Raw genomic sequence first — 27,882 nt, 5'->3', positions numbered from 1 at the left:
GTTAAGCCCTATATGAATGGAGGAGCCCCATTTGTGGAAGGAAAAACTGAGTCTCACCAACAAGGAGGGACTGGTCCAAGGTCACATAACTCCCAAGGGGTGAAACTGAGACTCGAATCCCAGTGTCGTCGTCACCGCCCCCCCCGCAAAGTCATACTTTTCTCCCTTCCTGGCTGAGCCTTGGAGGGTTTTCTGATCTGCTTGATTAAGAAAAAGCAACACCTGCACTCCGAGAAGCTGAAAGAAAGCATTTTAAACTCTTTGGACCTTTGAGATGCAAACATCCGTTTGATTAATATTGTGGTTTTGTTTTGTTTTGTCTTGTCTTCCTTGGTACTCTCCACTCAATCTCTTAGAACACAAACTTGACTACCCAGGAGCATGAGAACATCATTGTGGTAAGTCTCTTGAGATTCCTCACCCCTCTGTCCCCCTCCCGATGCCACAGTCCCTGCCCTGGTCTGAGTGACTTCTCGAAGCGCTGGTGTATCCACCAGCGTGGCGACCGTGCTCGGTCTTGTCTTTCCCGTCAAGCTGGACTGTCTGCCTTCTGCCTTTGCACATTTCAGGGCCCCAGTTGACGGGGGAGGGAGAGAGAAAATTATCTGTCTTTGAGGTTTGTAGTGAATGCATCTTCATTGCGTCCTCCTTCCTGAGTGCTCTGGGGGGAGTTGAAGGCAGGAGATGGCAGAGAGCATATGATTTATTTATTTGGAGGCATAACCCTATTAGCTGAGAGGTAAGCATTTTCTTTCTTGCCCCAGGACATGCCTCCTGATTAATCCACGTATAGAACCTGGATTTAATTCTCTCTGATACACAAAAAGTCCTGTTTTCTGGGACTTGACTATGATGAAAGCATCTTGGGAGTCAGATAGCTTCCTGGGGGATTTAAGCTCTGAAATGTAAATCTCATGGGAGAGAAAGGAGGTTACACCTACTGGGTGCCAAGCACTGTGCATGTATTTGAATCCGTAGGTAATGAAGACAGGCCCTGCTCCCACGGAGTTTATCTTCTATTGTAGGAAGACAGATGATATCACTGTAAAAACAGAGGCATGTAGTATAGAGAGGAGAGTGATCAGCTCGCCTGGGAAAGAAGGCATGGTGATTCCTGGAGGCAGTGATGTCTGAACTGGGTTTTGAAGGATCAATAGGAGTTTGCCAGATGGCAAAACAGAGTAAAGACATTCCAGAGAGAGGAAACAAAATAGGCCTAGAGATGTAGAACAACGTGGGATATCCTGGAAGCTTCAGCATCGCTAGAGTATAAAGTTCAAGGATGTGGGAAGTAGGGAGGCAGAACGGAAGATGGAAGTGAGAAGCAAAGCCTTATGTGCCCAGAAAGGACATTCACCTGCCCCAGAGGTCCTACGGCTACAACCTTTGAAACAAGGGCAAGATGCCAGACTCTGTTCCCCTCTGAGCTGAATGAAGGTTTCTTGGGTCCACCCACTTGGCCCTGGCAAGCCCAGCCTGGGGAATCACCCTTCTCACCCCAGCTGGGTCTGGTGGGTACAAAAGGAGGTGTTGTCATGGGGAGTAAAGGCAGCAGCTTCCATGGAGCCCCACTTCCAGTGTCTGGCACGTACTAGATGCTCCCTGGGAATTTGCTAAAAACACAGAAGGTTTTTACCCCCTTGCTGCACCCTGACCATGCCATGCCCTCTGTTGCCAGAATAGGGGGATTGTCAACCTGGGTGCCCCCACTCCCCACCACCACCTTTCCCTGGTATACTATTAGTTAATAAATTCATGTAACAAGTGCTTGTTGACTTGAGGACAGGTATGTGCCAAACACTAGTCTCTGTTGCACAGACCTAGAGCTGCTACTGAGAGGTTCACTGTGTGCTAGAAGAACGGGGCAGGTCGGCAGCTAATCAGGAAATAACACGGTCAGGGCTTGAGATTTGTTTGGAGTGTTAGGGGAGCACAGAGGGCAGACACCTAGCATCCTCCGCCAGTGAGGGTGCTGGGAGGAGGATGACAGAGGGCTTCCAGGTGGAGGTGAGCAAACTGGATCTTAAAGGAGGGGTGGGAGTGCTCTAGGGCAAGGCAGTCCAGGGAGAAGGCCCAGCACGGGGAAGGCAGAGCAGTGAGACTGGCTGGTGGAGAAGCAGCTGGGGACATGGGTGCCAGGAAGGAGTTAGCGTCTTCCTCTCCCTTCTGGCGCTACCTGTGGGTCCCCCAACCCCATACTCTTCAGCCCTGGAAGAAGGGTAAGGGCTTTGGACCGGGGATGAGCCTGGGAAAGGAATTTTGGTCTGAGCAGTCCAGGCTGCTTTCTTCCAGTGAATTCTGTGGGGCTGACCCCTTCACTGGGGTGGACTGAGCTTGCGCACTCAGCAGACATGACAGAACAGAGAATTTGATCTGAGGTCTGCCTCTCAGCCCTGCTCTGTACAACCTCCTCCCCTTTGGTGCTCTGTGTTACCAGTGCCCTTATTGTCACTGGGAAGCCTTCTCTCTGCCCAGAGATGACCTTATCCAATTTGACTTCTCAGCAATTAGTCTTCTCCCAGCGGGGCTTTGTATGTTTTTAACGTGCTTATTTTTCAGAAATACTTTCACAAGTAACTTGAGTTGGTTGGATTCAGTCCGTCTGGGGTCGGGCATCTGTCTGTCCCATAGGTGGTTATTGGCTGGTAACAGCCAGCATGTCCCTGGAACCTAGTGCCCAGACCGCAGCCACCATCTACATGCTGGGGAAGAGGGTGGCCTTCACCCTGAAGCTCAATGTGAGCTCAAGTTTGGAGCCGGTGCAGACCCGGGGCCCACCCCACACGAGCTGGGTCCTTGGGCAACTGATGGGAGAGCTTTATTGTATTGAAAATACCTTTAAGATGTTCCTTAAAAATGCTTTTGCGAGTATTCTATGAAAATAATTTCATTAGAATAAAGAAAAAAAGGGAAAGGATTTCACCCCATCCCAGTGTCCTCTTCAGAGAATTGCCCTGGCGGTTTTCAGGTGGTGACAACCCCACATGGGTACGGTTGTGTTTCTATTTTCTGTTTTCAACATTAATGATGCAAGCCTAGATGGGCTGTTGTATGTTGATTTTTTTCGTGTACCGCGTCTTGGGGGGATGCTTTCAAGTCTCTCCGTGCCTCTCTGCCCCTCGGTTTCCAGCCTCACTACGTGGGCATTTGGGGATGAATCATTCCTTCTGGGGGGCCTGTCCTGGCCATTGTAAAACGTTGAGCACCATCTCTGCCCCAACCCGCTGGGTGCCAGTAGCCCTTCCCCATCGTGGTGATCAAAAATATGTCTCCAGGGGAGGATGGAAAAAAAATATGTCTCCAGACGTGCCAACAGCCCCTGGAAGCAAGGTCAACCCTGGCTGGGGACTGTTGACCCACCACATACTTTCTACTGGCTCTAGAATATTTTTATCTAACCAGATGGCCATTCAGCTAACTTCTGGTTAACTGTTAGTTAACTTTTTAGTCATTTTCAGCTAACTTGGCATACGAAGACTCAGTCTCCTCATCTATGAAATGTGTGTGACAACAGTGCCTTTCTTACAGGGCTCTTGGGAGGGCTCAGTGAGCCAGCATGCCAAACATGCTCCACGGGGACCGGGCTTATAGAAAGAGCCCACAGAAATATAAGCTCCTTTTATTAGTCATACCTTTAAAATGATCATAACTGTCTGACCAGGGCAGGCCTTGTAACCTCCCTGACCCTCTGTCTCTTCCTCTGTACAAATGGGAGTAACTCCCACTTGACCTCACTGAGTTGTCATGAGGCCCCAGTGAGCTAATCCTGTGGAAGCACCGAGCCCCCGCCCGACGCCCACTCTGGGCACTTCAGTCCTTCCCACTCCTTAATTCTGTGACTCATTCTAGAGGAAGAGGGGCCCGGCACGAGTGGGGGGCTCAGCCCTGCACATGGCCCCTCCTCGGAGCTGGGTGTGGGAGGTGTTCTCTATCTGCTTCACCTGGCACAGTGGCCGCTGGCTTCGTGGGACCCCTGAGCACTGGCAATGTGGTTTGTGCAGTGGAGGAACCACATTTTTTATTTTATTTCACTTATTTCCTGTCCGTTAAAATCGGAAGGGTTGCCTGCACCAGCGGCTACCGTGCTGGGTGCTGCCACCCTGGACAGGTAAGACCCTGGACTGTTGGGCACCCAGCTTGGAGGGGCTCCAGACCACAGCCTCAGTGTCACTGGCTTCCTCCTCCACAAAAGCACATTCGCATAAGTGACGTCGTGTCTTCTGGGCCCCCAGTGAGGCTTCCTTTCCCTGACGGTCCCAAGCCCAGCGGAGGGCCTTGCTGAGCGGTCCCTAGCCATATCCAAGGCATCGCTGCAGGGAACAGCTCACAGAGACCCTCTGAAATTGAGCAGGCAGGCTCCGAGCCCTGGGAGTCAGTGATGGGGAGAACATGTCCTCACAGAGCCCTCCCGGGAGTCGGGCCGCATCACCACCCCTTGCTGCTGTGCCCAGTACTGCCCAAGACAGTCCCTACCCGCCGTGATGGTGACAGTGGGCTTATCTTGAGGCGGAGACTCCAAAGCTTCTACAGTTTTCTCTTTTCAGATCCTCCCAAAGACAGTCACTCCAGTTCTCCCCATTTTGTAAGCTAGAAGACTAATGTCCAGAGAGGTTGAGTTGCTCACACAAGGTAACACAGCCCGGTGGTCTTGGTGCTGGATTCTGGGTCTCCTCTTGGTTAATCTTGTGCGCATTGTGGCAAACAGGGAAATGAGTGGACTTCGCGTAGGTACTAGCCATCCAGTAACTAACATTCACGGAGAGCTGACCCTATTTCAGACTTCGTACCAGGGGTCCTCGGGTGGGTGCAGTTTCGTCTCCTGTGAGGCATTTGGCAATGTCTGGACACATTTCAGTTGTTTACCTATTTTATTTGAATTTGAAGTTTAGCAAAATCATTCAAACAAAGTATGAAAGAGGAAGAAAAATAAGAATCAGACATCATTCGGATCCTGGTACGGGAATGGCAGGGGGACCGTAAGAACTGTACAGTGAGCCTCAGAAGGCTTGGAGAGACATGAACTCAAGGCACCTGCCTTAATGTTAAATAAGTGTTTCAGGAGGCTTCTTGGTCTCACACCCGGCTGAGGCTTGCTGCTGGCATCCATTGGGTTGAGAACAAGGTCACTGCTAAACATCCCGCATGGGACAGGAGAAACAAGCCCCAGATGGTAACAGGGCAAGGCCAGGCACCCTCCCTCCCGCTCCTCTGCAGACTCTTCTCTGCTCCGCTTTCTGGGTGGGAACTCGGGTGTTAAGAGAGGAAATAACTCGTTCTAACAGTTAGGCTGTCGTGAGTGCCAGGGCTAGAACTCGCACCCAGGACTCTGCCCCCAGGGCCTGGGCTTAGAACCTGGATCCTCTCCTTCCCTGTTGTTCCAAGGGGGACGTGGCTGGACGGCAGCAGGTTGTAGAGTCCCTGAGGTCGCATGCACTCACATTGGTGTGCGTTTTCCTGGAGGTTAGCGTGGAGCTTGTACCAGCCATGAGCCCCCAGCTAGGACTCCTTGCTGGAGGTTCCAGCTCACCTTTGCTCGTTGTCTTTCAGGCGATTGCTCCTTTGCTGGAAAACAACCATCCACCACCAGATCTCTGTGAATTCTTCTGCAAGGTATAACCTGACCGAAATGGGGCTGTGTTTGCAGGAGGCAGCCCACTTCCGTGTGGGCATGCTGGGGGTTGGCTTTGCATAATTTGCTGAAAACCCAGGCTTCCCTGACCTGGGTCAGGGCCCCAGACCAAGCCAGAAGGCAGGTCAGGCAGCCTGCTCTTAGACACACAGCTCTCTCTCTGCCAGGCAGGTGATAAGCGAGGCCCAGGATCCAAACCAGTGGGTCAGGGAGGAGCGTCCGGCTTTTCCCTGGAATATCTTTGTAGCTGTCTTGGGAGAAATTTGTAGCAGATTTTCTGGGTTCCTGACGTCAGAGCTGGGTTATTATTAGCCAAGGCTCGTCTGAGCACCGGCTGGCCCACAGTGGGGCATAGCCGTGGGGCTTTTCCTGAATAGGGAAAGCAGGCCAGGGATGCCAGGTTCGCTGGGAGGAGCCGCAGAGCAGGCCGTCCGCTCCCGGGAACCCAGAGCCAGGCTCGCAGTGGGATTTACACGGACCGTGCCCAGGGCACGTTGGGGACCAGCCCTCCCTCGCTCTGAAAACACACTTCAGCAGCCCGGGGGCTGAACCAGCATGCAGTCCTGTTTTGTTCTTTGCTGTGTGATTTTTTTTCTTTTTTTCTTTTTTTTTCTTTTTTTATGTAATGATTTGATGTCCTTGGAGAGACGCAGGGCCTAGGTTTGCTGCTACCCCAGCACTCTCTGCTCTCGCACCTGCTGACTCTCTCCGACTCATGCTCCTTTCCTCGCCGGCTCCTTCCACAGCCACACGCTGTCCCTGGTGGGCGGTGTGGACTCCATCTACCAGCAAGACGAGCATGTGGCCTGGCGAAGCAGGCCCCTGGAGAGCCCTGTGGCTTCTGGAGGAAAGGGGACTGTGATGCCCTTAGTGCCTCTCTCTGTGTCTGTCAGGGGGCGGGAGCTCTGAGACTACAGACACAGGGTCAGTTAGCCCCTTTGGCCTGGTCTCTCCATCAGGAGACCATTTCTGGCAACCCACAGAGCAGAGGGCGGGCCCGGCCTGCCAGCCTAGAGCGCCCGGGTGCCTTCTCGGTGTGCGCGTCTGGGCACGTGGCGGTGTGTGCCTTCTGGGCCAAGCAGGCAAGCACCTGGGCGTCGAGCTGGGCCTGCAGCTGTGCGTGTGAAAGCGTCAGGCTTCTATGCTCAGTGGAGGCCCCCTCCTCCCTGGGGCCTCGGTGGGACTATAGACTACTGAAATATGGGCCTTCTTGGCCCCTGGCACCAGGGGGCGTCATTCCCCACACGGAGTGGGGTCATACGTCCCCACATATGCTTGGGGTCCTCCTTCCTTCCTCCTTCCTGTCCCAGCAGGTCATCTCCTCTCTCAATATTTTGTCCGATTTAATCCACATCTGCTCCTTGTTCTCCTCTCAAGCTGTATGGTTTCTCCCAGATTTCATGGTTTTCAAACTCTTGTTCTATTTTCTTTTTTTTTTTTTTTAAGATTTTTATTTATTTATTTGACAGACAGAGATCACAAGTAGGCAGAGAGGCAGGCAGAGAGAGAGAGGAGGAAGCAGGCTCCCTGCCGAGCAGAGAGCCCGATGCGGGGCTCCATCCCAGGACTCTGGGATCATGACCCGAGCCGAAGGCAGAGGCTTTAACCCACTGAGCCACCCAGGCGCCCCCAAACTCTTGTTCTAAAACAGTGGACCTTTGTTCAAAGTCAGTCATACCTGGAGGTTCCTGGTAGCACGGTTTAAAAACTCATGATGTAGAAGAAACCTTTCTTTTTGGCATTTCCTTATAGAAATAGAAGGCTGCCCCGTCCTTTGGAGGGAGGGGTCCGAGCCTAGGGGGTCCGTGAGCCTTCACGCTGTTTCCCCTGTGGGAGGGTCCGAGTCCCAGCCTCCGTGCCCTACCCACAGGCAGCCTGTCCAGAGAGGAGAGCTTGAGGGGAATGAAGCCGCCCCCACTGGGTCCACCCTGGGCCAGCTCACTCCACACGCCTGGGCAGCCTTGCCTGCCCGTTCTCCAAACCACATCGAGGAAAGTTCATTGATCTTAGATTTCCCAGGAAAGCCCTGATTTCTACTCTCCCAAGTCCAGGGTCCTCACGCAGGGGTTAGAAACTCAGCGCCTTCAGGCCTGGGCAGGTTCTAAATGTGTTGGCCTGGTGCGGCCTTATCTGTTCCACCCGAAGGCCTTGACAAACAGAACGTGCTGATGAAGTGAAGTATGGTGAGTCGCGTTTGATGGCCTGAAGGCTGCTGTCAGCCTATCAAAGCGAAAGCTGGAAAGCCACAGGACTTTCGAGATTCTGGTGTCCAGACACGGAACTCCTGGCATTCCTGCACCCAGTTTCCCAGAGACTCCTCTGTTAGACCGCGTGCTTTGCATCTCAGTGCTGCAAAGTGTCAGGACCTGTCCAAGTGTGCGCCTGCCCGTATCAGCTGATGAACTCTCACTTTATTAATTTTTTTTTACAGATTTGATTTAATCTTTAGAGATTAAATTAGAGAGAGAGGATGTACTGGGAGAGAGGCGAGGGAGAGACAGAGTCCCTGCTGAGCAGGGAGCCTGATGTGGGACCTGGGACCCTGACCTGAGCCGAGGGCAGATGTTTCACCAACGGAGCCCCCCAGGCGCCCCACGGTCTCAGAGCCACAGGCGAGGCCCGGACTTCAGGGGCCCGTTCAGCTCCGGCTGAAACCTGCCAGGCTCAGTGCTGACCACGCCCTTCTGTCTCCCCAGCACTGCAGAGAGCGGCCCCGGTCCATGGTGGTCATCGAAGTGTTCACTCCCGTGGTCCAGAGAATCCTCAAGCATAACATGGTGAGTTCCCCTGACGCCCAGGCCTCAAAGCCGGCCTCTCACTTCTCCCCAGCCTTTCGCCATTCCCCAAAACGTGGAGGACGGGGTTGGCTGGCCTGGCCTGACAGCCAGGAACGGGGTTGGGATTCTGTTGAAGCTGGGGTGTTCGTGCAGCCTGTCCTCCTCGGCTCTATTTTCTTCTCTTAAGGCAATGGGAAGAATCTTTTTCACAGTAAAAATAACAAAAATAGTGTGGCCAGGGGAGAAGAGAGAAGTTCCCCGTGTGTAGAGTCACAAGCGTCTGCAGACACTCTGCCCAGAAGGAGGGGGTGGGGCGCCTCACGGCTTCAGTGGGGGCCGTCCGGACGGTGTCCTTCCAGAGGCACGGGACAGAGGGGGCAGAGAGTGACCATATGATGGAGAAACCTGACAGTGACAGCCATAGTTAGCGGGTCACGGTTTCACGGTCACCAGCCATGGTGACAAGTCACGTGAGGGCAGGCACCCTGATATAGTGTCAGAAGGGCACCGTACCTCTGGGCACTTCTTCTCTCAAACCCATGGGCCCTGTCTAATCCTGAGAGAAACATCAGACCAGTCCCCATTCAGGAGCATTTTGTAAAACACGTGACCAGCACTGCTCAAAATTGTCCAGGATGTTAAGAACAAGAAAAGCCTAAAAATTGTCACAGCCCAGAGGAGCCTAAGGCCGCAAGATGACTACATGTAGCAGGGTGTCCCGGATGGGGTCCTGGAACCACAAAAAGTCATCAGGGGAAACAGAAGCAATCTGAGTATGGGCTTGGCGGTCTGCAGGGCCCCTTTGCATTCCCATCAGTTCAGCGAAAGCAGCAAATACTGCTTTCTTCCTGTTACACATGGGGAAACTGAGGCTCATCAGAGCACACTCACTGACCCCAGGGGCCACAGCTGGGAATGAGAGTGACTAACATCTACTCTTAGCTACTTTTCGAGCACCTTGCAAGCGTGTCCCATGTCATTTAAGTCTCATGAAAACCCAGGACCTCCTTTCCCAGATGAGGTGGCGGGGACCCAGAAAGCCTCCGTAGATCACTCAGGGAACCGGTGAGCAGTTCCGAGTGCTCATGACGGGGGCCAAGGAGCAGCCATCGAAAGTGAGGACCAGTGTTCCAGTGCGCTCTCCCGAGCCAGCCCCCAGCCTGGACTCAAGGCACCTGGTGATGGGGAGCCAGTGATGTCATTGCAGCGCACGTTGGGGCGCTGAATCAGAGGTGGGGTACCTGTGACTACTGCCCCCTGCCCTGTCAAGATTCAGCAGTGAAAACAGCTGTCTCCACACCAACCCCCAATCCCCGTCTGGTTGGAAGCGTGTGGCACGTGTGCTGCTCCACCCCATCCCACACTCATGGCAGACATCATGAGTCGATTGCAGCACTGTTCCGGCAGAGCCCGGAGATAGCTTCAGAGTCCGTCTCAACCCAGGATTCCCGGCGGCCGCTGGTAACTGACGGTGCTGGCACCATGCGGATCCTCTCTACCGTTCCCTCCCCGGAGCAGTGTCACCCCATAGCTGAGTTGCTGCTTATTTCCGACATTCCCCCTTGATTTGAGATAAATGTGTTTCTGATTTCCTGAATGCAGGGAGAGGATTACTCCATCCAGTTCTTTCCTGGGACGAACAAAGACGTTCCCCGCGGTAGTGGTGGAGAGTGTGAATTTGTGCCCTAATTTGGGCTTTTATAGTTTCAGGGGCATTCTCCGGTTTCAGGCTTCTGAGAGGAGAAGACTTCCAATTGTTAACTTTAAAATCACAGTGGAGGTGGTAGGAGATGAAGCTTGTACCCTTTCAGAGTGTGGAGCAGAGATTTTAGAGTTCGTTTTGCAAAGGACCTTCCTGTCACAGCTTATCGATGACAGAGCCCCAGCCCCAGGTGTCCTGTCCTGGCCCAGGCCTCCTCGGGCACGGAAGAACATTTTCACGTAGTCTGTGGTCATCAGGAGGCTGTCTAAGAACGCTTCTTTGGGGGACATCTGACTTCCGAAGGGAAAAATGTTAAAATTCAGGCCCGCCTCCCACAGCCAGTCCCAAACAACATCTCCCTTATATTTGGTGAGTTTTATGGGCCTACAGTGTTGACCATGTAATAATTTTCTGGATAAAATTCAGAACAGTGACAGGGCAAATCCACAGTTTATAGCATCTGTTATGGCCTGGCAGAGATCAGAGCCCTCCAGGCATGAATCCTCACTTGACGCTTGAAGAGCCCCCAAGTGATCCCGGCGCTTGGGGCCGCCGTAAAGCTTCACGGCTGCTCTCTGCCGTCAGCGCCCAATGACCTGCCGCGAACTCTGTCAGAAGAGGGCCGTGGATGGCAGGTGCATGTGAGGCAGTGACCGTGGCTTCCGCTAGGCCCGGGAAGCCAGACGTACTGTTTTGAGCTGGAGCTTTTGGCCGGTGTGGGGAGTCTAGTCACTGGTTAGTGGGTGTGCCTAGCCTGCCACCAGCCTCACAACTGTCCTCATCGCACGAGCAGTGGCTTCTGTTGACCACGCGCGCAGCGTTTCTCACCAAGGACGCACTGGAGCATTTGGGAGCTGGAGGAAATCGTAGACCGCAGAGGTGTTCTAAAATGTCAGAGCTTCCCCTGTCCTCAGGGTTCATCTTTTGCAAATAGATTGTGTGTCCCATTTCCTAGATGAGTACATTGAATCTTAGAGAAGAGTCTCAGTGTTACTCGTTGGACTGAAATAAAAATTAGATACAAATGGAAGCAGTCCTCTAGAATGTTCTGCTGGAGATTCTAAACAATTTGTTAAACTGTATTGTCAAGAATGACCACGGTCCCTGTGCCCACAGGCCACCCATCAGAGTGTTCTTATAGCAAGGGAGGCAAGAAGATGTGGCTGCGGTCCCTAGCGGACTACTGGGTGATCTGACCACCCTACTTGCCAAGAGGAGCGTTTTTAGCTTTTCCAAAGGTAAAATGTACCTCACCCACATGTTGGAAGGCCATGAGACCCATTTATGATGTTCATTTCCAAGAAAATGACCTTGACTCTCCAGAAATCTAACAGCAGAGATAAGGACAGTTATCTTTAGCAGAGTTGAGTTGAAGCAGTTTTCATGGACTTCTAAACCCTTAGACGTGGAAGGGGGCCATAGAGATCCGTGGTTACAGCCCTCACTCCACAATAGAGTCTATGAGGCCCCGAGAGGGCCACACAGCCTTCCTGTCACCGTTTTCCAGGGCACCAGGTGACTTGAGATGTCTCCCTCAGTTTGGAAGCACAGTCAAGTTTCAGTTTTCTCTTCACACAGAGGCCTTATCTAGCCCAGGGCTGTGTGTGTGTGCATGTGAGCATGTGTGAGTGTGTGTGTGTGTACACAGGTTCGTATCTTCCTTCTGAGCTTCCCCTGTGGCTTCTGCTGCCGTCCTCATGGACGAGCATCGTCCCGGTGGGGAGAATGGAAGCAGACGAGGCCCCTTCAGTATCTTGAGGACTCTAATTCAGCCTCTTCACGCCAGGTGAAGAAGCACCAAGCAGCTCTAGAAACTCGCTTCTCGGAGCTGGCAGGAGGGCGTGGGAGGGACGTGTTCTCCTCAGAACTTTCTCGAGGGCCCTCAGAATCAGTTAGATCCGGGAAGACAGTCTCTGCTGTTTTATTTTAAGTTAGAATGCCGATGCCGTTGCCCTTTACTGAGGGGTTCCACTTAGTGGGGGCAAGAAGAAGTCCGATGACTTTGGAGATGTGACTCTTCCCTCTGACGTCTTGCGGGCCACCCTCCTCAGCACGCTGACGCGCCCCTCCTGACCGTTAAAAACCCCGCCCACAGGACATGAACAGAACTGCCGACCTGGCAGCCCTTGCCCCCACCCGTGAATGTGGGGAAGGACGCAGGGTCCCTTCCTGGCCATCGTTTCTCCTCTCCTGACAAGTCCCTGAGCCCGCAGCCACCAAGGAGATGGGCCTCTCCACTCTCAGCTGTACGCTGCCTCCTGCCCCGGTCGTGCGCCGGGTTGGGGAAGCTAAGAAAACAGAAGTGTCCAGGAATGCCACTCACTGGAGCAGGCGGGAGTCCCTCTGCCCTTGCTCAGTGCCCCTTAAGTAGGCGTCAGCTGAGGTGAGATGCGGGGGCTCAGGCTGAGCCGGTGGATGGAGACGTCCTTGGCCCTGGGGGCTGGGGCCTTTCCCTGATGTTAAGCAGATTCACCCTCCCTCCCTCCTGCCTGTGCCCTTTTCACACGGATCCCCGGACACACACCAGCCACGCACTCTCCAGGGCACACACCGCCCTTCCCAGGCCATAAGCCTCACACACGCATACATGATGTGTCTCTCACACACACCTCCTCCCGCACCCCATGTGTCTCACACATACCCTCCCACACCCTCCCACACCCCACGTCTCTCACACACACACCTCCCACATGCCAGATCTCTTACACACACACCTCCTCCCACACTCTGTGTCTCTCACACATAACCTCCCACACCCCATACCTCTCACAGACACCTCCTCCCACACCCCATCTCACACACACACAACCTCCCACACCCCACATCTCTCTCTCACATATACATATCTCCTCCCACACCCCATGTCCCCCCCCCACACAAACACACAAGACACCTCCTCCCAGACTCTATGTCTCTCACACATAACTTCCCATACCCCATACCTCTCACACACCTCCTTCCACACCTCACATCTCACACACACACTACCTCCCACACCCCACTTCTCTCACACATGCACATCTCCTCACCCAGCCAACGTCTCTCATACACACCACCTCCCACACCCCACAATTCTCGTATATACACCCATCTCCTGTCAGACTCCGTGTCTCTCATACACATACACACACCTCCTCACACACCCTACATCTCTCACACACATATCTTTCTACACCCCATGTCTCCCTCACACGCATACCTCCTCCCACACCCCATGACTCTCACACATACACACATATCTTCTCCCACACCCCACGTCTCTCACACACACACTCTTATACATCTTCTTTTATACATCTCCTCCCACACCCCATCTCTCTCTCTCTCCGTCTCATCTCACACGCACACAAACACACCTCCTCCCACACCCCACTTCTCTCACACACACACACGCCATTACCTGTCCAGCCAGCCTTTTTCAAGCTTATCCATCTGTTTTCTCTGCTTTTTTGGTTCCATGTGCCATATGAGGGTAGCTTTTTCTACAACCAAAAGGATAAGGTCATCAAATGCTCCTTAAGTATTTTCTGGAACCAAGGGGTTGGCTGGGGTCTAGAGCATGAGGGAGCCAGCTGAAAAGCCCATGACTGGGAGCCATCTTCACCCTGGGGCCATGTCTGGTTCTTGGACCTCCTTCCTGCCCTCTTGCTCGGGAGAAGAAACAGGCATCTTTTCATTGACGATGGTTGGGGACACTTAGAGTTACACTTGTCCGGGGCTACGTTTGGCTCCTCCATACCCCCAAGAAGTCCCAAAGCCCTCTTCCAAAATTGATGGCCCCAGACAGGACATCTCCTGCCCCGGCTGTGCTGAGTGGCCTCAGGTGATAGCTCGCAGAAAGCAGGCGTCCAGAAACTCTGTGGGGCCTGTGGCATCTGTGGCTTCCCAGGGGTTGTGGGAGACCCAGCTCAACATGCGCAGGCCCCCTCCCCACTGAGCGGAAGGGACGCCCCAGCTGGTCTCTTTGCTGAGCACGCCTTGGCGCATCGGTGCCGTGCCAGTGAGTTCGCTACAAGTGCCGGAACCCATTCCGGGTCAGGACGCATTTGCTGCTCTCCCCCGGCAGCCATCAAAGGGTGTAAGCAAGAGCGTGACGAGGCCAGGTTCTCGAAGGGAAAATGTGTGCCTTCTAGAAAGTGGAGTTGGCTAGTTGTCTCCCCGTTGCCTTCCACACCAGCAGTTGTGAGCAGAGCAGGGTCGCACTGCCCCTTCTGGGATCCCGGCCTCCCCTGCGGCCTGTCCCAGCTTCTCCCGTCTGCTCTCTCTGTAGGACTTTGGGAAGTGCCCACGACTGAGGCTGTTTACTCAGGAGTATATCCTCGCCTTGAACGAGCTCAACGCGGGGATGGAAGTGGTGAAGAAGTTCATTCAGAGGTGGGTTTCCCAGCTGGACCCCCTCCCCACCTTGCCTGCCAGCCAGCTCTCCTCTCCAGCCCAGAAATACTTGCTCCCTTGATGCCCGGAGAGAGTCCACTTGTATTCAGAGGCCCCGAGCATCATCTTCTGGGGAGCTGTCACCTGGGTCCTCCCAACCACATGTGGTCTGAGACACTTACTAGCTGTGTGATGTTGAACTGGTTGCTGTACCTCTCTGGCCCTATTTACTCCCCTATCTGCAGGGGTTGTTGTGTAATTAAACAAGAAGATACATAAGGAAGCTCCTAGCACAGTACCTGACACACGGTAGGAACTCAGGAAATGGTACCAGTTCTAAATAATAGGATTATTTCCACGGGTCCCACACCTTACACCCCTTTGGTTTATGAGTGCTGAGCACGTCAGGAGACAATCCCTCGCTGGCCCCGGAGAGGCATCACTAGGGACTAGAACAGCCACCTCCCAAACTGGGGAAGAAGAAAGCAGATCTTCTGGTTCTTACTTACTTCTGGGGTTTTGGAAGAGAGGGCTTATTTTTTCTTTGATTTTTAAAGCCTCTCCCTGTGCCGCTGTCTCCTTATCTGGAAAATGAGAACCATCGTACTCACTTCATCTGGTTAGTGTGCCGGTTTAGTGAGCTAATGCCCGTCAACGCTAGCTACTGTGTCCGTGGGCTGCACACGTCAGCAACCTCTCGTTTTTGAAGAAAATCAAAATAGCCTGTTTAAGCTGGTTTTGGAGCTTATGTGTTTCCCGAATAAACTCACCCGAAACTCACAAAGCATTTCTACATCCAAAGCAAGCATTTCTCCGCAGGAGCCCTGGTGACTTCAGGGTCCCTTTAAAGTACCCAGCTGCAGTTTGTCGAATTTTTTCAGGTTAGGCTTCTCTCGTCCTCAGCGGCCACAGTGACTTTCCAGAACTTACAGATATCATTCCCAGGCTCCAAACAGCCTGGGAGTCACAGTATTGGTCCCATTTTACAGAGGAGAAAACTGAGGCACAGAGCTAGCCATAATAAACAGTAGTAGCCAGCATGAAGGGAGGACTTGGCGAATGTGTCCCAGGCCCTGTGCTGGGCCAGGGCGACCATAATCACTTTTCTTTCAAAGCAGGCCTCTTGTGAGACTAAAATGTGGTATTAGGAATCATGATTCCAGATCCCACAGGCATAAATACAACTGTCCCAGGATATAGGACTGCCATACGCTCTTTCCATGAATTAGAAACTGGGTCCTTACCATAACCCATTGAGGGAGGGAGCCACGTTCCCATTTGATAGCTAAGCAAATTGAGCATGGCAAGTTTAAGTAGTTTACCAAGACCCGCTTGTGTGGATTTGAACCTGGCACCCTGGATCTACAGCCCCTGGCCTGGAGCTTGGCTCTGTGCCGCCTGCACGTGGCAGAGCCAGGACCTAGATCCCAGTGTTGCCAAATGCCCAGCAAAGAACTCAGCGCACCCTCCACCCCCGACCCTGACGGGCGCCCCCCCCACCCTGCTGCCTCCCAGCGTGAGTGCCACTGCTGCCACGGCCTGCTCACCCCTGTCCTCTGCTCTCTTCCAGCATGCACGGCCCCACGGGGCACTGCCCCCACCCCCGGGTCCTGCCCAACCTGGTGGCTGTGTGCCTGGCTGCCATCTACTCCTGCTACGAAGAGTTCATCAACAGGTCAGTCCCCGCTGCCCCCAGGAGAGCCTGTGTGGGAGCCTGCCACCACCTCTGGATGGGGACAGTGGGGGACAGTGAAGGGCCGGGTCCCCGTGGAGGGCGGCTCGTGCCTTGACCAGGCCAGGGAGGTGGAGTGGCGTCTGCTGGGACGGCCTCAAGTATGTTGGCCAATCCCATGAGCTCCCCAATTGCCAGCCCTAAACCTGGGGATGTCATTGGAAAAGCAAACGCTGGGGATCTGCATGGGCAGCCGTGAGGCTGTCGTGTCCCCTCGGCTTTAGCAGCAAGTGATTGATTCTGAAGGTTTCTCCCCACCTGGCATGTGCGACACGTGGGGCTTATGTGAGAGAGAGATGCGTGCATGCTGGTGCAGGTGTGCGTGGGGGGTGTGAACGTGTGCGTGCATGTATGTGTGTGTGCACGAGGACTAGCAGGAGGTTTTCTCCCTTTCCCCTTGTCTCCTTTGGCAGAATTTCCTTTTGCCCATGGTGCATGTGGATTTCTTGAGCACCTGTGCATGTCAGGCACGGTTTCGGGTGCTCCTGGGGGAGCTGGTGTCCAATATGCAAGATCAAGGCAAATGGGCAAAGGCTGAGAAAACAAAATGGAGCCATGTACTAGAGCTTGGCCAGAAAGGGGCATGGCAGGGCTGCTGCCTTGGGTCCTCCAGGGTCTGGGTGCAAGCAGCTTATTAAGGACGTAACCCAAGGAAGCTCTGGGAGGGGACCCGAGAAGGGAGGACAGCCAGTAGAGTCTGATGACCACTGCAGGCACCTGCACGTTCCCCACTGGGACCTCCCAGGAGACTGTGGATCATGCCTGAGTCATTCCCCTGAGGGATGATGGCACTGGGGTATAGTTACTTACCAGCTTCCATTCTTTCCCGAGGTTCACTCCTGGGATGCAGGGTGACGCACTTACCACTAGTTTGCGTAGAACTTTAAACAGTGACCTCTGGGGTTTTTAGAGAGGATACGATGTGCAGGATCAGGGAGCATCTGCTGAAGCTCCCTGTCTGGTTGTTCAGGTGGTACACTGCACAACTCCCAGGGGAGCAAAATGTGTGTAGCTAGAGCTGGGGGCATAGCAGAAGTATATTTCAGTCCTTAGAGAGAAGGCAGTGGAACATTCTGACACACAGAAAATCATACAAATGAAGCTTCTTAAAACAAACACTGTACTTTGAGGTCTTGGGGAAGGTGCCACAAAATTTTATTAAGGGCATATTTTCTCACGACAGAACTTGAGAAGGGAGGATTACTCTTTTCAGTGTCCTTAGCCCTAGATCCTGATACTCAGCAGGGACCTGTCCACTTCTGAGTCATTTCCCCGTTGAGAAGGTGATAGAACCCCTGGGGCCTCAACATGAAGACGTCATGCAGGTCATTCACGCGCGCTTGTTCTGTGCCCTACAGCATGTTGTATTAGAGCAAAAGAAACAAAAAAAAGCAGCAGAAGGTTAAAGGCTAGCACTTGGCTTGTGCGACCATCCCAGCATCCCTCTGGGCAGGGACGGTCACTCGCCCTTGGCCTCCCACGTTGTAGCTCTGGAGCCGGTCCGCATGCATTTCTAACTCAGGCCACCCTAGGAAGCAGGGAAACCATTAGGAGTGTCCCACATTCTCAGGCTCCCTTTCCTCCCGAGGCCATGACTCATCTTGGCCTCCCGGGGCCCACTCGGTGGATGCCTGACCTGGGACTAGGCAGGGGCAGGAGCAGCAGCAGGAAACAGCAACTCCCAGAATTTTCCGTGTCCTCAAAGCCCTGCCCAGGTGCCCTGGAGCAGGTTTTCCTGACTCAGGAGCAGGAAGCAGAAGAACTCTGGAAACCCCTCTCCCAACACCCACCCCAGGAGAAGGGCAGAGGGGGAAAGAACCAGAATTAGGAACTGTGCATACAGTTGTACAGACAGGGGCCTGGGGACAGCAACAGCCAGCTCTCATCCTTCTCATTCTCTCAGTCCTCATCTGGTGACAGCCCAGTACGTGCCAGGGGCTGAAGTCACAAAGGTGACCACCTAGATGGAGCCCTTTCCCTCCGGAGCGGACAGTGTAGCAGGAGATGGAGGAGTAGCGAGGGAGCAAGCAAGGAGTTACAGCGAGCTTTGGTCAGGGCTGTGAGCGCAGAAGCCAGAGCCATCATTGACGGGGTCTGTGCCAGGGAATCTCAGCCCTGGCCGCCTATCCATCACCTGGGAAGAGTTTACAAGATCAGAATAGCAGCTAAGCGCGCATGTGCCCTGTGACCCAGCTGCTCGTAGCTTTGGGGACGTTCATTCATCATGTACAGGAATGTTCTAGCAGCGTTATTTGTAACAGCCCCTAACTAAAATCTGCCTCCACTCCGATGTCCTACGACAGGAGAGTGGATGGATGGTCGGGGTCTGTCCACGCAAAGGAACACTATGGAGTAGCAAGAATGGATGAACTAGAACAACAAGCAAACTGAATAAATTTCACTAAGGCAAAACGAGACAGAAGAAGCCAGACCCAAAAGATACTTGCAGTGTGATTCTTTTTCCTGGAATTTCAAGAACAGGCAAAAGGACTACGTAGTGGGGGGGCCAGAAGAACGCCCCCCCCCCTTTGAGGCGGGGTGTAGCTGAAGGGCATGAGAGCAGCCTCTGCGTTTCTCGAAATGTCCCCATCTTGATGTAGGTCAGTGGTTCTCAGCTGGGAGCTGTTTGGAGCCCCACAGTGTTTGGCACTGTCTGGAGTCACACAAGGAAAGTTCACGAAGCTGAACTTGGTTGTCCCGGGTGTGCTAGAGCCCTGTTGCATTTGGAAGCACGTCCCTTCCCAACTCCATAGTCCATGATGGCACCTTAATAGTTCGGGTTCGGTTGTGGTGGCGTATTCTCACCAAGGACACTGGCACACGCTGCAGCCGGGGCACTGTTCTTCTGGCAAGTTCTTGTTGTGTCAGCATAACACTCCTTATATCTTAAAAAAAAAAGGGGGGGGTGCCCAGGCCCCATCCACTGTAATTCTGATCTCATTGGGATGGCCCTGGCATTGTTTTTTGTTTTGTTTTTGCTGTTGTTGTTTTTTTCATTTTAAACTTCCCAGGCAAATCAACCGTGTGGCCAGAGTTGAGAACTTCTGCTCCTGGGGGAGGTGAGGAAGGGATCCTTCAGAGAGGTGATATTTAAGTTGAGAGCTTAAGTTGGCCCTCAGTAAGGCAAGAGGCAGAACAAGATGATCCAGGAAGCGAAAACAGCACGTGCAAAGGCCCAGAAGTGCAGATGGGGCTGGCATTAGTCACCTTTTCCATCTCTTGTCCTTAAACACCTGCTTCGGAATCCCCAGGCTGCTGCAGACTGCTGGACACAGCATTTCCTGGATGGGTCCAGGAATTCTCCTTCTTTGCAGAGTGCACAGGCGATCTGCTCCTCGATAGAGGCCACTGCAGGGAAGGAAGGGAGGGAAACAGTGTGACAGAGCAGAGAGACAGATAGAGAAGCAAAGATGGGGTTGGGGAGGACAGCAGCCGTGCCAGGCCTGGCGGGGGGACTCAAGCTTCCCTTGCTGAGCTGCTCCTGGGGATCGTGTTAAAATGCAGATTCTGATTCAGCAGGCCTGGGGTTTCCAGTCATGTCGGTGCCGCTGCTTGGGGACCACGCTGTGAGTGGCACAGCTGGCCCTGTGCTCCAGCTGTGGAGCATTCATTCCGAGAGCATTGGGGTCGCCAATAGGTTTAAGTAGACTACGACAGGACTTGAAGAGCTGTCAGTTTCCTGATTTCCCCCTGGCTGCTGCTACTTGGAGGAGGGACTGGAGGGGGCAAGCGTGACCTTGGGTGATTGCAAGCAGTTGCCCAGGGTGGAGGCCTGGGAGGGCGAGAGCCACTCAGCCCCCTTGGAGCCCAGAGTAGTTTCCTGTTAGTTCCTCCAGGAAGTCACCGTAAGGGCTGCATGCTGGGGGACCTTTGCTGGGCTCAAGTCCATCCCACCCTGGTGGTCAGTCCCTGGAAGATAAACCCTGTGTCCTCCGGGACTGTCCACAGTGCTCTCGGTGAGTACATAATGTACTCGCAGAAGAGCAGACAGCTTGACCCAGGGTAGCCTAGCTCGCTGGAAAATCACCCAATCGGAGCCAAACAGCCTTGAAGATGCACTTCTAAATCCCCGTGAAGGCAAACGAAGGGAAATGAAGTGTTGAGTGTTTGGGTAGCAGCTTAGCTCTGAACCCGCGGATGGTTACACTGCCCCCCTCTAGCCCCAGCCCAGACCACACAGGTTTCCATCAGCTGTTGTGCTCTCGGACTTTAGTTGATGGGTTTCGTTTCGTTCTTCCCCAGTGAAGTCTGAAGTGTATTTGTTAAACATCTTTGCTGGGCTCGGCGGAGGCCTGGCCTGTGGCTTGTGCTGGAGAAATTCGGGCCCTCCAGGTGCTTTGTATCCAAGATCTGTGCTCTACCCGGTCCTTGGGCACAAGGAGTGTGTGCGTGTCTTTGCAAGCACAGGGCACATGTGTGTGGCACATTGAGGGCGGGGCTAGACAAGCAGCTGTTTGCGATCATGCTGTCATGCTCGGACTGTCTTGGAGCAGTGGACTCAACCTTGACTGCACACACGGGGAGCCTGGAGAGTTACTGGTACCTGGACCCCAACCCGGAGATTCTGATTGAATTGGGCTTCGGATACTGGTATCCAGCCAGGGGTGGAAAGCTCTAGTTTGGGGATAGAAGTGTGGAGGTAGCAAGTAGAAGACATCAGGGAAGACTTCGTGGAGGAAGAGGAGGACCTGCACGGGATTATATGGGATCTTGGAAGCCCCTGTGGTGGTGAGGAGCCAGGGCTTTGTAGTCAGAAACCTAGTTTCAAATCCCAGCCCTGTCCACTTACAAGCCATGTTTGACCTCTGAGAATGTCTTTGCTCACTGGTAACATGGAGATGGTAAAACCAGCCGTCCAGAGAGGTCTCAGTATCTGTGCGGTCTGTGATATCCCTTCGTGCTGTGCCATCCAGGAGCACCAGGGAAGGAAGCCCATTTCTGGGGTTGCCTTCACTCTAATGAGCCTCCCACTGAGTGGGGAGGTTCTTTAACCAGCCTCAAGGCCCTGACAAGTCCTGCTGTGGAGAGGCCTAATTTCAAGGCTCTGACAAGTCCTGCTGTGGAGAGGCCTAATTTCATTGTTTGACCCGGCATTTCCCACACAGATGTGACCTCACTGATGCCATACATCCGTTTTCTCAGTGAACACCTGTTAACGAGTATCATTCTTCCAGGTGCTTGAAAATGCTGTACCTGGGGTTCAGCCAAGAGCAGGGGTGGACAGGAGGGAGCCGCAGACTGCAGGAGGCTAGAATTCCGGGGTCTGGGATCCCTGGTGGAGAGCGGATGCTGAGCTTTCTCACCTGGCCAGGGATGGGGCAACAGAGGTGAGGCCTGGGCCTGCCCAGGGGGAGAGAAGGGCAGCAAGACTCCAGATGCAGCTGGAAGCAAAGGCACTTAGTAGGTCTCATAGACAGCCAGGGGAGGCCCTGCAGTGGAGGTGGCCGCAGAGGCCTCACGGGTAGCCGACGGCACCACCACCGGGTTCGGGGAGGCCCTTGGCACGGGGGAGCCCACAGCCCGTGTGATGGCTCGGGGCCGCGTGCAGGTGGCCGTGCTCACACCGCTCTCCCCTCTCCTGCCAGCCGCGACAACTCCCCCAGCCTGAAGGAGATCCGGAACGGCTGCCAGCAGCCCTGCGACCGGAAGCCCACTTTACCTCTGCGCCTTCTGCACCCCAGCCCGGACCTGGTGTCTCAGGAAGCCACGCTGTCCGAGGCACGGCTCAAGTCGGTGGTCGTGGCCTCCAGCGAGATCCACGTGGAGGTGGAGCACACCAGCACTGCCAAGCCGGCGCTCACGGCCAGCGCGGGCAACGACAGCGAGCCCAACCTCATCGACTGCCTCATGGTCAGCCCCGCCTGCAGCACCATGAGCATCGAGCTGGGCCCCCAGGCCGACCGCACCCTCGGCTGCTACGTGGAAATCCTCAAGCTGCTGTGAGTGTCCCCTTGGCGGGCCCGTCTCCAGTCGGGCGGGAGAGCGGGACTCGGCGGGGCAGCGTGGGCATGCTAAGCGCGTGTGCACACGTGTGCAAATGTGCACATTTGAGGTGTGCGTAAACGCGACGGGCGCACAGGACGCAGATTCGGGTCGTGAGGACACACATTTGGGGTGTGAATGTCTGTGGACGTAAGCTCTGTGCAGGATTGTATGTGGGGGGATGTACAGAGGGCTGTGTGTATTCATGTGTGTGCATAAGCGTGACCTAGATAGGTGTGTCCCTGAGGTTGAGAATGTGTAGGTGAGCGTCTGCCTCCAGCCACCAGGATGGCCGTGAGCCCGTGGGCCCCCAGGTGTGTCTGCGAGTGTATGAATGTCTTTGCATTTGGCAGAGGGGCTCACTCTGGGTTTGGGAGTGCATGTGTGTGTTCAAGGGCTTTGGCTGTGTGTGGGTGTGACAACACAGGTGTGGTTGCCCGAGTGTGTGTGTGTCTGCATGTAGGAGGCTGCATGGATGTGGCTGTATGTGGGATTTTCTCTGTGGGTCCGTGTGTGTCTGGAGTGCCGCTTGCGTGTGTGTGCACACTAGTGTGTGCGTGTCTATGCTCATTTTGCTTCTGTGCTGGGGCAGTTGGGCGTGCTCCCTCGGGGTGAGCGTTTGTGCACCAAGCTTGGAGCATGCGTGTGTGTCGCTGTGTGTGCCCGTGCACATATGCCTGTGAGCCAGCACGTGACTGTGTGTACTTTGTGTGCATTTCGCATCAAGTCCCAGTGCCCTCGCTCCCAGCCTTGCCCGGTGAGCAGGGACAGAGTGGGGCGTGCAGAAAAGCTCTGAGGAGACAAGGGACCCGGGTCGGCTGTGCTTGGTGCCTCCCTGCGCTCGGGGCTTCGGGCCCATGTGCCCACCACCCCCCGAGCCTCAGTTGTGTGCACCTGGAATGAAGGGATCTTAATATTTGGCTCTCGGGGGTCCTTCCAGTTGTACTTACTCACACTTGAACCACCCGGACCCGTCTTAAACTCACATGTACCTGGTTCCTGGAGGCACCGATGAAGGGACCCCCTTCGTCTGGAGACCCCAGCAGATGCCTCCTGTCCTCGCTCCCACAAGTCCTGTTCTTCAGACGGAGCTCTGCACCGCCCTTGGGACCGAGTCTGGAACCCGGCATTTCCAGGCGCAGTCAGTGGTGGCTGGTGGGCTCTTCAGAGGGATTGTGGGCACGACTGTGTGGTCATCTCCAGCCAGTGCGAAAAGGTGCCTGTCTATGGACCGGGCACCAGGGCCCCTCGATCCAGGGGGCACCTGGCTCCTGGGGCTGGTCAGTGTTGCTGGGCCGTTGCCAAGTCCCGGTTGTTGCCCAGCTCTGCCAGTAGGCTCTGCCTCTCTGGTGAACGTCGAGTCGTTGCCGAGCACACCCGGGGGCTGCAGGGTGGAGGCGCTGCCGTCCTGGCAGCAGAGGCCCGCGGGGGGCACAGCCACATTGAGCCAGAGGAATTCCAAATTCTGCTCAGAGGGCGTTGCTGAGAATGCATGTCAGTTTCTTTAAAGCGGGGGGGCAGCCCCCACTTTCTCCCGGGAGTGGTGATCAGCCCTCCCGGGGACAGGTCGGCCATCGCCCGCGTCTCGCCTTGGCCCCCTTACTTCCTCCAGCTGTTCTCCATAAACACCTGGAACTCCCAGGCCCTCTGCTGGCTCGGGCCCGGACTCAGATTTCTCATTAAGCACTAAGGATTTGCGTTTCATCATGCAGTTGACACATATTTTTTCCCCTTCTTCATAAACATGCTCACAAATGCGGATTCTCTTCCCCCTGTCTGCTTCCAGACCTCCTGCCTGCCTCCACGGCATGGGGGGGTCAGGTGCCCGGTCCAAGGCTGGCCATCAAGAGCCAGGATGCAGTCCTAGCTGCTTTCCAAAGGAGCACCTCACCCCTGCCCGGGGCTCTCCACAAAGCAGGTTTATATCTGTGGAAGCCTTTTGCACCTTGGGGTCAGGGGGAGGCTCGGCACAATTCAGACCTGAGACATTTTTCCAGAGCCCGCTGCCTGTTTGTGGCGATGGCCCGCTTGAGGCCCTCAGACATAGTGACCCCCACACCCCAGCTGCTCCAAAGGATGGTGCTTCGGAAGAAGCAACAGATTCAGAGTCAGACTGCCGGGTCCTGGGCTGTGGAGGCCGGGGCTGGCTTGTGGCCTTGAGTGAGTTCCTTGGTCCTCTCTGAGCCATGGCTGCCTCCAGGCACCAACGTAAGATGGACATTCCCTGGGCACTCGGGCAGCGTAGACGCCTCGCAGGCACAGACACCACACAAGTGGGAGTTACTACACTTTCTGGTTACAACGGTGTTTCCTCTATTTTAAGATACCGTTGGGAGTGGAATCCCCCTCGATTTAACAGCAGCGCTTTGAGAGGAAAAAAGCCCCAATATGGCATTCCGTGCACGCCCGGATCACAAGAAGCATGTGTTGTCTGTGAATTGAGGACGTGTGGCCACCTCACTTAGCCTGCTGTATAACTGCGGGCAGTGTTCTTGGCTCCTGGGCCTCAGTTTTCTTGTCTGTACAATGGGTGTCATGACATAGGGCCTTTCTCACCATAGGGCCCTCTCACCAGCTGGAACACTTGCCAGTGAGTATTATGTGTAAAAAGGAAAGAACAGAGGATCTAATACGGAACGGGAGGGAGCTCTTAACAGAGCCTTGTGGGGGCCAAAGAAGCCCCACTTAGAGCAGGCACTGCTACTCCCCGAGAGTGTGGGCAGCCCAGCCCATAGCCCCTGATTAGTTGCCTTCCCATGGGAAGGCCTGTGCATCACTGGAATCTGACACCCTTGAAAAGTAACATAAGCCCCAGGAAGTTGCCCAGAGACCCTTAAAAAGGAAAACTCTTCCCAGCGCAGGCCAGCATCACTCTGTGAGGTCCAGGCTGGGTGGTACGATGGAAAGAATGTGGACTCAGAAGCAAGACTGAGCGAGCAGGCTCGGGTCTGTGGGGTTTTGGAGTCTACCTCTTTTTTTTTTTTTTTTATTTTTTTTTTTTTTTAAGATTTTATTTATTCATTTGACAGACAGAGATCACAAGTAGGCAGAGAGAGGCAGGCAGAGAGAGAGAGGAGGAAGCAAAGCAGGCTCCCCACGGAGCAGAGAGCCCGATGTGGGGCTCGATCCCAGGACACTGGGATCATGACCTGAGCCGAAGGCAGAGGCTTTAACCCACTGAGCCACCCAGGCGCCCCTGGAGTCTACCTCTTAACCTGAGAGGCAAAGTGTGCCGCTCACACCTTTCTTCTCCTTTATCAAACACTTGCCACACACATACACCGTGCCTGGTCCTGTGCCCAGGGAGAGGGGCCCGACTGCTCTCCCACTCTCAGTCCCTCTGCATCTGAGCAGCGCTAACTAGGAAAACCGGTGACATCGCCCGCTTGGTGGGATGGAAGAAGGGAGGCTGCCGGCCCCTGGGAGGACACCGGCAAAGGGGACGGGCTTCTGTCCAGGGAGAGAAAAGAGCAGCCATCATGAGCGAGCAGTGGTCACATCCCATCTTCTGACCAGCTCAAATCCGGCTACTTGATCTTTTGCAAACACCCACGTTTTGAAAGAGGTCTTGTTGGGCTGGAGGTGAGTTGGAGGACACCTCGTCCCTCAGGGGCCCTCAGGGAAGATGCAGACAAGACTTGGGGTCGTCCTAAAGACTGGGCAGTGTAAGTAGAATGTAGGAGGCGAGTGTCTGCGTCGCCCAGGACAGCACTGCTCAGTCAAGAACTGTTCTGGCCAGATGCCGCGCCGGTCAACACGGAGGCTTGGTGCCAGGAGCTGTGGGGATTGTTCAGGGGCTTGGAAACACTCTCCGACTAGGAATGGCTGAAACAGATTTCAAAGGCTGAGAGTTGGAGAGGGAGGGTGGCTGGGCCGGAGGGACCAGGACAAGTCCCAGAGCATTGCTGGAGTCTGACACCCCCCACCCCAGGGGCCACCGCATTGTGCCCTCTGGCTTGTGGCCTGAGAGGCCTGGGGTTCGGGTTGGGTGCTGGTGTGGGAGCAGCTGTCAGGGCCAGAGTGCTGGGGACTTGCGGCTTCTCAAGGCTCGCACGGCGCACCTGCCCTCTGGCCGGGGTGTCAGCTGCTGTTCTATGGGTAAGATGGGCTTTACCCCCGCCCCGGCACCATGCAGAAGTTCTGGAAGTCAGGAGGAAATCAGGTGCTGGGAGGAAGCATCTTGTCCCCGGGACGGCTTAGACCCCTGGTTCAGGCAGCAGCTGTCACGTTGGCTCACGGTTCCGCCGGGCGTACGTTGTGTGTCTGCCATGCCAAAGCAGCGGCTAGCTGCCCCAAGCCCTGGGGACCACCCTGTCCCCATTTCCTGTGTCCATCCCCTCACCTGCCCAGTTTGTCTCTGGTGTTACCTATGCCCACCACAGCAGCAGAAAGGTGGTTCTCAGCCATCTGGCTTCTGAACCCCCAGTGGAGTGCAGTGTGAGGCTGAAGACCTGGGCCTTGTGCTCACCGAGTCTAGCTTGCCCCCGATTAGCTCTGTGACCTTGGGCAGCTTCCCTGACCTCATTGCGCAGTCAAGGGAGTTCTAGAGCCAGCTAGCTCCATTCATGAGAGGACTGCATGTCAGGTGGTGGACGCCTACAGCTCATCAGAGGCCTTTGGGATACTCAGGGGAGTACTGAGTACTTAGGGGACCTTAGCTCCCTTTCCTCCATGAGCACAGGGAAGGCCTGGCCACCTCCATCCCTGGAGCTGGGCGGGCAGGCCTCTCCTAGCCTCATCACCATGCTTCCTTCCTTCCCAGGCCAGACTGGTCCAGCAGCCCTGCAGCTGGTGCCGCTCTCCACATGCTCATGGCGGGTGTTCTGCTGGCCACGGGTGTCCCACACCCCGTCCCTTGGGCTTGGCTAGCCCCTGGGCACCCGCCCTCTGCCCAGCACACCTGTGCACCCCAGACTGGTCAGCCCGGGCATTTGGAGCAGGACCAGGAGCTAACTGCCAACTTGAAGCTGGGCCCGGAGGTCCACTGTCCTCTTCCACTTTGTGCCTGTGTCCCCCACTCGCAGTCCTGTGTGAGCTGCCACGAAGGAGGCCGAGCTCGAGGCCGGGGAGCCTGAGCTTAGCACCCAGGGAACGCAGGTGACCCGCGCTGTTCTACAGAGTGGGCTCGTCGATGTCCCCTTCTGCTCAGGAGTGAACTCAGGCCAGGCCGTGCTGCTATCCTGAAGGCTCCCCAGCTCCGTGCCCTCTGACAGCCACTGATGAGCACTTTAAAGTCCCCTCAGAGTTTCCTGTACTTAACGGCATTTCTACACAGAATGTGTTTTGTTCTTTTAAAGCCAAGAGAAACTAGTAAGTGCCTTTTTCAACAGAGGGAAGTGGCCTCCTGGGCAGGTGGGAGCAGGAAACGTGACGTCATGCTGTTCAGTGAATAGGACCGCAGACACGGGTTCCTGGGTTCCAGCCCCAGCTCCTCCTGGCTGTGTGACCCTGGGCCAGCACTTACCCTGAGAGTTTTCCCATCTGTAGAATGGGGATGGCCAGTGCGTCCAGCTCGGCAGGTTTCTCGGAGGGTCCAGGGGCGGATCCCCGTGTGCGTCTGGAATAGCCTCTGCTCATAATGAGCTCTGTCTACTGAGTTCACTCCTGTTACTTCTAGATTTGCAGGAAACCATTTGCTGGAAAATTCTAGATTTGCTGGAGTCAGACAGGTGAGGGCCGTTGTGGG

General features: G+C 54.8%; 1 protein-coding gene across 2 annotated transcripts in view; it reads left to right on the top strand.

Annotated features, from left to right (window-relative positions):
• The window catches only part of CMIP (c-Maf inducing protein), a 224,038-nt gene that overhangs the window by 177,205 nt on the left and 18,951 nt on the right, over window positions 1-27,882 (top strand). For both annotated transcript variants that reach the window (XM_032853888.1, XM_032853889.1), the window contains 6 exons: window positions 357-398; window positions 5,548-5,610; window positions 8,326-8,406; window positions 14,379-14,482; window positions 16,053-16,157; window positions 21,800-22,153. In XM_032853888.1, the coding sequence (XP_032709779.1) occupies window positions 357-398; window positions 5,548-5,610; window positions 8,326-8,406; window positions 14,379-14,482; window positions 16,053-16,157; window positions 21,800-22,153 (749 nt within the window). The remainder of the gene's footprint in view (window positions 1-356; window positions 399-5,547; window positions 5,611-8,325; window positions 8,407-14,378; window positions 14,483-16,052; window positions 16,158-21,799; window positions 22,154-27,882) is intronic.

This window comes from Lontra canadensis, unplaced genomic scaffold (genome assembly GCF_010015895.1).
Source record: "Lontra canadensis isolate GAN:19392208 unplaced genomic scaffold, GSC_riverotter_1.0 scaffold8, whole genome shotgun sequence".
Taxonomy (NCBI): domain Eukaryota; kingdom Metazoa; phylum Chordata; class Mammalia; order Carnivora; family Mustelidae; genus Lontra; species Lontra canadensis.
Note: the sequence above shows the minus strand (reverse complement) of the source record. Positions and strands in the feature narration are given on the sequence as shown.